The 9,270-nt window shown below is 44.5% G+C and overlaps 1 protein-coding gene across 1 annotated transcript in view; it reads left to right on the plus strand.

The window, feature by feature from the left end:
- Positions 1-9,270, plus strand: part of KIAA1549 (KIAA1549 ortholog) — a 79,267-nt gene that overhangs the window by 5,354 nt on the left and 64,643 nt on the right. Inside the window, exons 3-6 of the mRNA XM_012806231.1 lie at positions 3,653-3,741; positions 5,068-5,245; positions 6,374-6,504; positions 8,444-8,627. Coding sequence (XP_012661685.1) covers positions 3,653-3,741; positions 5,068-5,245; positions 6,374-6,504; positions 8,444-8,627 — 582 coding nt within the window. The remainder of the gene's footprint in view (positions 1-3,652; positions 3,742-5,067; positions 5,246-6,373; positions 6,505-8,443; positions 8,628-9,270) is intronic.

Genomic DNA, 9,270 nt, shown 5'->3' on the forward strand with positions numbered 1-9,270 from the left:
GCCACAACGCCCGGCTATTTTTTTTTTGGTTGCAGCTGTTATTGTTGTTTAGTGGGCCCAGGCTGGATTTGAACCCGCCACCTTGGGTGTACGTGGCTGGCGCCTTAGCCACTTGAGCCACAGGCGCCGAGCCAAGTTAAGAGAATCTTATTTAAAAAGTTACTAAAAGCTTCCTTATCTCTAGGAGTCTACAATATTTAGGACACAGTTGTGGTATTGCATCTTTTATAATTTTTTCTGGAAATAATTAGAAACCATTTTGCTGATACTGCTAAGAATATAAGGTACATAGCATAGATTTAACTTTCATATATGATGTGTGTTTAATGACATTTGGTATCCTTTATTAGGGATCCATAGATTTTTAACAGCTTTTTGGAGTAACATTTGCCCACTGAAATGTATAGCTTTAGTGGAATGTCCAGAGTTGTGCTGGGTGTCCATACCATTGTTACATTGTATTTTTTAGTGGAGATAAATGCCATGTTGTGCTTTTGGTGACACCTTTGACTCAGAGGAAGGATGGTTCATTTCCAGTCTTACTTTAGACTTGACCTTGGTTTCCTTATAGTAATTACCCATTAGTGAGAGAGTCCAGAGAGGGGGCGGAGCTCTGTAATGAAGCAGGACCACCCTGGATGCTGTTGGCCCATGGGGGACTCTCAGGAAGGCCCTTGGCCATGAGCAGCCTGTGACAGGTGACTCCCCTGCCCACACAGAGCCTTTCTGACTCTGCACCCCCTCTGGAGGTCTCCCCTGCCTCTCTCCTCTTAGCTCTGCACATTTTGGGAAACATCTGCAAGATATTCCTTTGCTGAAGATCCCTTTTCCCAAAGACTCATGTCCTTGTCTCCCCACGTTGCAGTTTCACATCTTACTCAGATTAGCTATCAAAGGCAGAGGCCACAGTGATGGCCCTGGGGGCCGTGCAGAGTTGCACTGGGGAGGGGGCTCCTGCGTGATTCCTTCAGTGGTAGGCGGCTCCTTGCAGTATGAACTTCTTGTTCTCCTCATTATCGTTTTCTGTCTCTGACTTCCAACTCTGCCTCTCCTCTCCCAGTTCAGCTGTTGAGACCCTCTCTCTCCCCCCTTCTCTCCTTCCTCTGCTTTCTCCTCCCTCTTCTCTCCCTTCCCCCTTCTACCCCCCCACTTGCTTCTTTACATATGGTGTCTGTCCTGCTTCCCGCCCTTTCCCCTCCCCTTCCCACTCATTTTGTCTTTCCTTTAGAATCCACACCATACTCTGTTCCCCGTGGAGCCTGGGTGGGCCGTGCTGCGTCAGTGTGGCCCAGCAAGGTGAGGGGCTGTGGATTTGTTCTAATGGGCTCATGAACTAAAGAACCCCCCCCCCTTTTTTTTTGAGACAGGAGCCTCAAGCTATCACCCTGGGTAGAGTGCTGTGGCATCACAGCTCACAGCAACCTCCAACTCCTGGGCTCAAGCGAGTCCCTGCCTCAGCCTCCCAAGTAGCTGGGACCATAGGTGCCCACCACAACACCCAGCTATTTTTTTGGTTGCAGCCATCATTATTGTTTGGCAGCCTGGGCCCTGCCACCTTGGGTGTATGTGGCTGGTGCCTTAGCCACTTGAGTCACAGGTGCTGAGCCAACTCCCCCCGCCACTTTAAAAATCATTTAGATCACTGATTCACAGAAAAAAACCCTCAAATACCAGGGGTCCTCAAACTTTTTAAACAGTGGGGCCAGTTCACTGTCACTCAGACCTTTGGAGGGCTGGACTGTGGGTCCAGGGATGAGTTGGCTGCTAAAGAGGACAGGCAGTGGTGGCAAAAACACCCAGCGGGCCAGATAAATGTCCTAGGCGGGCTGCATGTGGCCCGTAGGCCATAGTTTGAGGATGCCTGAAACATTTGTTTTTTAACAAATGAAGGATGAAGAGTGATTCTCTCTCCAGTTTTAGAATTTAAAATCAGGAAATGTGAAACTGAATAATGCTATCAAAGGTCTTTCAATTCTACAGTATGGGAAGTTTATGGATGAGGAAAGAAAAAACAATAGGGAAAAGAACAAGTTTACTAAACACCACGAAACAGGCTTACTTATTAGATCTTTGTGTGAAATGTCTTAAATGTGAAAATCTTTGAACAGAATTAGACTTTGGTATGAGAGATGCTTTATTTCCTACTTAAAAATTAATATGTGGGAATTGTGAAAATCTCCCCTCCCCTTTATTTGTGGTAAAAACTCTTCACCTTCTTTGAAAATATGAGACAGAAGACCTCATTTTATAGAAAAAGACATCATCTAGTTTTGTTGAGTAACATCTTGTAGCCTTTTAAAAGGTATTTTTAGGGCTGCATAGTATTCCATGGTGTACAAATACCACAATTTATTGATCCATTCATGGATTGATGGGCACTTGGGCTTCTTCCGTGACCTAGCAATTATGAATTGGGCTGCAGTAAACATTCTGGTACAAATATCTTAGTTGTAGTGTGATTTTTGGTCTTCTGGATATATACCTAGTAGAGGAATTGTAGGATCAAATTGCAGGTCTAGTTTTAGTTCTCTGAGTGTTCTCCAGATGTCTTTCCAAAAGGAACGTATTAGTTTGCAATCCCACCAGCAGTGTATAAGTGTTCCCTTTTCTCCACATCCATGCCAGCATCTCTGATTTTGGGATTTTGTGATGTGGGCTAATCTTGCTGGTATTAGATGATATCTCAAAGTAGTTTTGATTTGCATTTCTCTGATGATTAAGGATGATGAGCATTTCTTCATATATGTATAGGCCATGCACTTGTCATCTTCAGAGAAGTTTCTCTTCAAGTCCCTTGCCCACCCTGAAATGAGATCACTTGTTCTTTTCTTTGATGGAGACTTTACCTCTTTCATGTTTACATGGATGGAGCTGGAACATATTCTTCTTAGCAGAGTATCTCAAGAATGGAAGAAAAAGTATCCAATGTACTCAGCCCTACTATGAAACTAACTTATAACTTTCATAGGAAAGCTATAATCCAAGGGGAGAGGGAGGGTAGGGGAGGGGGAGGATGGGTGGAGGGAGGGTAATTGGTGGGATCACGCCTATGGTTCACCTTATAAGGGTACATGTGAATCTTTCTAAATGTAGAATACAAATGTCTTAACACAATAACTAAGAAAATGACATGAAGGCTATGTTAACCAGTTTGATGAAAATATTTCAAATTGCATATAAAAATAGCACACTGTACCCCAGGACTATATTAATGTACACAGCTATGATTTAATTAAAAAAAAATTTTTTTTTCCTCCTGAGAGCTTTTAAAGCCTCATGTTTTGCCTTTAGTGCCATAGCCAGGAGACAGCCTGGATCTGTCCAGGTAAAAATGAGAACTAGAAGCTCTTCATCCCCTGGCTGGGTCATAGTTCCTGATTCCTAATCTCACCTACCAAAGGCAAAGGGGTTGCTGTGCACAGTGACCCGCCGTTCACCTGGTAGCGTCATAGTCTTCCCTGCTGCTCCTTGGTAGGTAGTCAGAAGAAGTTAGATGCTTCAGCTCTGTTCTGTCCTGGTGTGGGCCTTATTTTGCAAAGAGACTTTTGCAGCTGCTGACATACTCTGGCACAGAGCTGGGGTCTGGAAGTGTGATGCCATTATTGTTCACAGTGATACTAAAATACATTTGATGGTTGGCTTTCGTTTGTAGTGCTGGCCAGAAGAGCCGTGCAGGAATACATCATCACATCCATCAAAGAAGTGCTGAGGATTCACTTCAACCGTGCGGTGGAGCTGAAGGTGAGTCCCTGGGAGCTTGAGTCCTGATGGGACCAGGGCAGACAGGACCAAGAGGCGGGTTGGAGGCAGGTGATGGTGTCTAAGGAATCATTTGCCTTCCTCTCTTCCCTCCCTGGTCCTGGTTAGTTCCTACTCATCCTCTGGTTCTCCACTCTGTTTTTGCTCCATCAGGGAAGGCTTTCCTAACCCCAGACGAGGTTAGGTTTAGTCCCTGAGGAGACGTTGGCAGAGTTGGAACAAAAGAGCTCTCAGGCCAGAGGTGGCAGGGTCTGGGTCCGTAGCGTTTTTGCTTTCCTTAATGTCCATTAAAGGACTTGGATTCGAGTTTTAATGTTTTAGAGTGAGTACATGAGTATCTTTCCAGGTACTTAGTGAGACACAGTCCTAGATCTTTTCCTCCCTCACGTGCCTAGAAAGCCATGCTTTATCCGAGATGTGGCCTCCAGGACCAGGGGCACGTGTGGCTATTGAGCGTGTGAAATGGGGTGCGTCTGAGTTTACATGTGCTGTAGGTGTAACATACACGCCAGATTTCAAAAATGAAGTGAAAAATGAAATGTAAAGTCTCTCATTAATCTTTTTTTTGGTATTGACTGCACATTGAAATGATATATCAGATACATTAGATTAAATAAAATGCATTTAAAATTAGTTTCAAACTGTTCTTATGTTTTTTAATGTGGCCACTAGAAATTAAAAAATTACATTAAGAGGCTCGGCGCCTATAGCTCAACCGGCTAAGGCGCCAGCCACGTACACCTAAGGTGGCGGGTTCGAATCCCCAGCCCGGACCCGCCAAACAACGACGGCTGCAACCAAAAAATAGCCAGGCATTGTGGTGGGCGCCTGTGGTCCCAGCTACTTGGGAGGCGGAGGCGGGAGACTCGCTTGAGCTCAGGAGTCGGAGGTTGCTGTGAGCTGTAATGCCATGGCACTCTGCCCAGGGGGACAGCTTGAGGCTCTTTCTCAAAAAAAAAAAAAAAAAATTACATTAAGAGACTCCTGCTGTATTTTTTTGGACAGGCTGGGCAGGGCTGCTCAGTATCATATGTCCCCTTTCCTGTGTGGCTGAAATACAGCAGGCACCTTGCATTCTCCATAACTCATTATTCTGTTCATATGATTGACTGCTCTTTCTCTTATAACTCTCTGCTGTTTCAAGAAGGTTGGCAGAGAGTAAAATGAACAACAAAATAAAGTGCTATGCTATGAAGCACCACTCCTTTGCTGGAAACAACCAGTTTATTTTCTTACCTTATTTTATTTATTTTTCTAACACAACTTCTTTTAAGTTTGAATTGTCTTTTGTATTTTTTATTTCCCTAGGTTTATGAACTGTTCACTGACTTCACCTTTCTGGTCACATCTGGGCCTTTCGTTTACACAGCCATATCAGTCATAAATGTACTCATCAACAGTAAACTGATGCGTGATCAGTCTCCTTTAATCCTGTCTGTGAAACCTTCTTTCCTGGTGCCAGAGTCCAGGTTCCAAGTTCAAACAGGTGAGGCAACTGGGCATAGTTGTTTTGATTTGTAAATGTGATTTAATTTTATTTTTAAAAAGTTTTAAAAGATTGAGAACCATTTTTAAAATTTATCATTTAATTAATAAACCCTTTATTATTATTATGGAAAGTCTCAAGCATACACAGAAGCTCAGGGGATAGTTTAATGAATCCACGTGTACCCATGGTGTGGCTTTAATGATTTTCAGCTCCTGGCTAGTCTTTTCAGATCTATACCCATCTCTGCTTCCCCTCCTCTCACATTATTTTGAAGTAAATCTCAGGTATCATATCACATGATATGATGATAAATATGTTGATAAATATTTCAGCCCAAGCTTCTAAAAGATAGACTAATTTGTATATATACACACACACATACACATGTGCACACATACATATACATCTGTCTACAATATCGTCATATCCCGGAGTTAATGGTAAAATTCCTAAATATACGGCATTTACCTTTTTATTAGGAACATTTTCAAATATATAAGCAAAAGTCAAGAGAAAAACATATTAAGCCCACATATGCCCATCACTAAGCTTAAAGCATCACCAGCATTTTAACAGTTTTTTTTGAAGGCAGAATCTCACTCTTTTGCCCTAGGTAGAGTGCCATGGCATAATCATAGCTCACAGCAGCCTCAAACTCTTGAGCACAAGCAATCCTCTTGCCTCAGCCTCCCGAGTAGCTGGGACCACTAACAATTTTGCTGTCTGTCCACCATGAACTTTTTCGAAGGCGTTAGAGTATTTGAAAGCAATGCTAGATACCCTGTCACTTTCCCCCCTAAATACCTGAGTGTTCATCTGTGATGAATTTATATATATGGGAAATGTTTCAGTCAGTTGCAGCCTCTGATGCTCATGTTTTATCCTGGGTATTTTTCCATTTTAAAATGATTCCAGTTACCTTCATGCTGCCTATATTCATTTGGCCCAAAGCTCTTTCTCCATTTCAGTGGGATAATACATACATAGAAATGGCACATCACAGGACTTAATCCCATGCTGTGGATGAATTAGTTGACTTAGATGCTATTCCCCCCCCCCCCTTTGTTCCTTAATATATGAGAAATACCTTGTTCGTGGGCCTTTGATGGCTGTCCTTCTTTTCAGTACTTCAGTTTGTGCCTCCGAGTGTGGACACTGGCTTCTGCAACTTCACCCAGCGCATCGAGAAAGGCCTGATGACAGCTCTCTCTGAAGTGAGAAAGCACCACCAGGGGACGTACAACCTCACTGTGCAGGTGAGAGCGCTGCAGGCAGGACGGGATGCTTCAGCCTTTACAGGGGATATGTATTCCACAGCGTTCACTGAAGATGTGCTTTCCTCTCGCCAGTGGAGGAAATCAGTCTCATCCCTTCCCATGGGACGGGGTCTGTGCAGCAGGAATGGGCTAAGTGTCTGTGAAGGTTGTAGAGCAGTATCCCCGGGGAGCTCAGATCGACTGAGCTGAAGAGATTACCATATGCAGGAAATTCAAGAATGTTCCAAAAAATCTAACATCCAGGGGGGAATGCCTCCATGGACTGGCAGTCCCATGTTCTGGAATACCGTGGGATGCAGTGTTTTGCTCCTGACACAGCATAGCCACGGTCAGGACTGGCCCTGTGAGTGTCCTATGGAAACTGCGAATGTTTTTACATTTCTTTGTCTCCCTTCTCCATTCTTCGTGTTCTCTTTCTGAAATGGATGTAAATTTTGGCGCTTCTGGATCCACCTTCCATGTTTATTTTTTCTTCATACTCCATCTCTTTTATTCTCTGCTTTTACAGAATGATTAGACTCTGTTCTCCAAGTCATTTAGTCTCCAGCTGTGTTCATTGTATCAGTCAGTCCCTCTACGCATTTCTTTTTAGCAGTCATTTTTTTTCATTGCTCTTTGCTCCCTTTTCATTGCAGCCTGTCCTGCAGTGATGCGGGATCATCTTGAATGTTACCTTGAAACTCTCTGTAGACATTATTTAGAATTAAAAAAACCTTATGTTCCATTTCCTGAGTTCCCCTGGTTTTCCCTGCAGTCCGTGCTCTGCGTGCCCACCTTGCTCCTTTGCTTCTGTGCTGTTAGTTTCTAGAAGTGTCTGGACACGGTTGGTTGGTTGTTAGGAACAAGGGACCAGGTTGTTTGTGTGGGTAGCGTGTATGGGACCAGGTTGTTTGTGTGGGTAGCGCGTATAGCTTCATCTTCAGCTGTGGGGTCTGTTTCTACACCAGCCCTTCCTTTTGATGGGAGAATTCATCAGAGTGCCAGGTGCTGTGTCCATGCAGGACTTTGGACGTTGTCCTTGGTGCGGTACGTGGTCAGAGCCAGGCAGAGAACCCCTCTGTCCACTGTTAAGATAAGGCATCTTTTCCCTGGGGATGAGAGACTTTACTGTGTGCTCAGAGAGAGCTAGCTGCTTTTTTTTTTTTTCTTCCCTTCTTTGTCTGTGTGTGCACTGGAGTTACCTCAGCCGCTGTCCAGCTTCTGGCTTAGAGCCCATACCCACCATGGGTCTTAGTCCTCATGGGCAGGCCATTCGTCTTCCCAGGGAGCAGTTCTTTGGGCTATTCTGGGTGAAGATGTAGCTGCTGCTGGCACCTCTGTGTTAGGCTGGGTGTGGCAGTCAGGAAGGGGGGAAAGGCGATTGCCTCAGCTCTTTGGAACACAGACTCTTGATTAACTCTGCTGATGACCACGTGGCAGCCCACTCGCAGTCTCCTTCCGGCTGACCTCTGCCACAGAGCCCCTGGGCCCTCTTGGGCAGAGGGATCTCCGCTCTGCTGTGGTCTGTGCCTGCGTGTGTTTTGGGTCTCCGTCACCTCTGTTCTGGTTTATATCAGTGTGATCCGGCCTTTCTCCATCTTCCAGAAGTTTGACAGAATCTCTGGTTTCCTTCCAGTCTCAGTGCTGTTGTGGATTTATTCCCCTTTGTTCAGCTTATTGTTATTTCAGTAGGATTTGGGGTGAGAGGGAGAGAGGGAGGGCTATAAATACATGTGTCTCGTTCCTCCCTTAATGTAAGAAACATTTTCAATAAACCGAGCATGGAAAGTCTTATAAAGGAAACCAGGTTAGAAAGCCGGTTACTCTTCCTTTAAAAACTTTATCTCCTTTTAAAAAACATGAGAGAGAAATCCTAGTCAAGCTTCCCATCGAATGTTTTAACTTATTATTGAAGCTTATTCTGACTTCACCCTTTCAGATCCTGAATATCACCATCAGTTCCTCGAGGGTGGCTCCTCGGCGGGGCCCAGTGAATATTATCTTTGCTGTCAAGAGCACGCAAGGATTTCTGAATGGGTCAGAGGTGAGCGAACTGCTCAGGAACTTGAGCGTGGTGGAGTTCAGTTTCTACCTGGGATACCCGGTGCTGCAGATTGCTGAGCGTGAGTACCATGCTGCTTTGATGTGCTGGGGAGGTGGCCACGGGTATTTCCATTCATGGACCTCTTTTTAAAATTTATACAAGTTTGTTTTTTTTCTTTTTTGTGAGTGTTGTTTTGGGTTTACAGCAAATATGGTTGCAAAGTTCAGAGATTTTTCCTATATGCCTCCTGCTCCCACATACTCACAGCCTCCCCCATCATCAACACCCCCTGCCACAGTGGCACATTTGTTACAATCCATGAACTTGCTCCCCTAACGTCATCATCACTCATAGTCTATGTGAAGTTTCACTCTTGGCGTTGTGCATTCTCTGGGTTTGGGTAAATGTGCAAGGGCCTGTATTTACCATCATAGAATCATCCAGAGTAATTTCACTGGGACCTTTTCATTCAAAGAAATGCTGGACTAAACTCCAGACTATAAATCAGATAATATTGGAATTTCTCACATTCAAACCACTCCTTACCCAGTAATAGAGGGTCTATTACTCTCTTCTGAGAGTAAAGGGGCACTGTTGAAAAGCTCCCCAATGCTGGAAAAGATAAAACTGTGGGGGCTCGGCGCCTATAGCTCAACCGGCTAAGGCGCCAGCCACGTATACCCAAGGTGGCGGGTTCGAATCCCCAGCCCGGACCCGCCAAA

Source organism: Otolemur garnettii, unplaced genomic scaffold (genome assembly GCF_000181295.1).
Source record: "Otolemur garnettii isolate 467f Iridium unplaced genomic scaffold, OtoGar3 scaffold00049, whole genome shotgun sequence".
NCBI classification, from domain to species: Eukaryota; Metazoa; Chordata; class Mammalia; order Primates; family Galagidae; genus Otolemur; species Otolemur garnettii.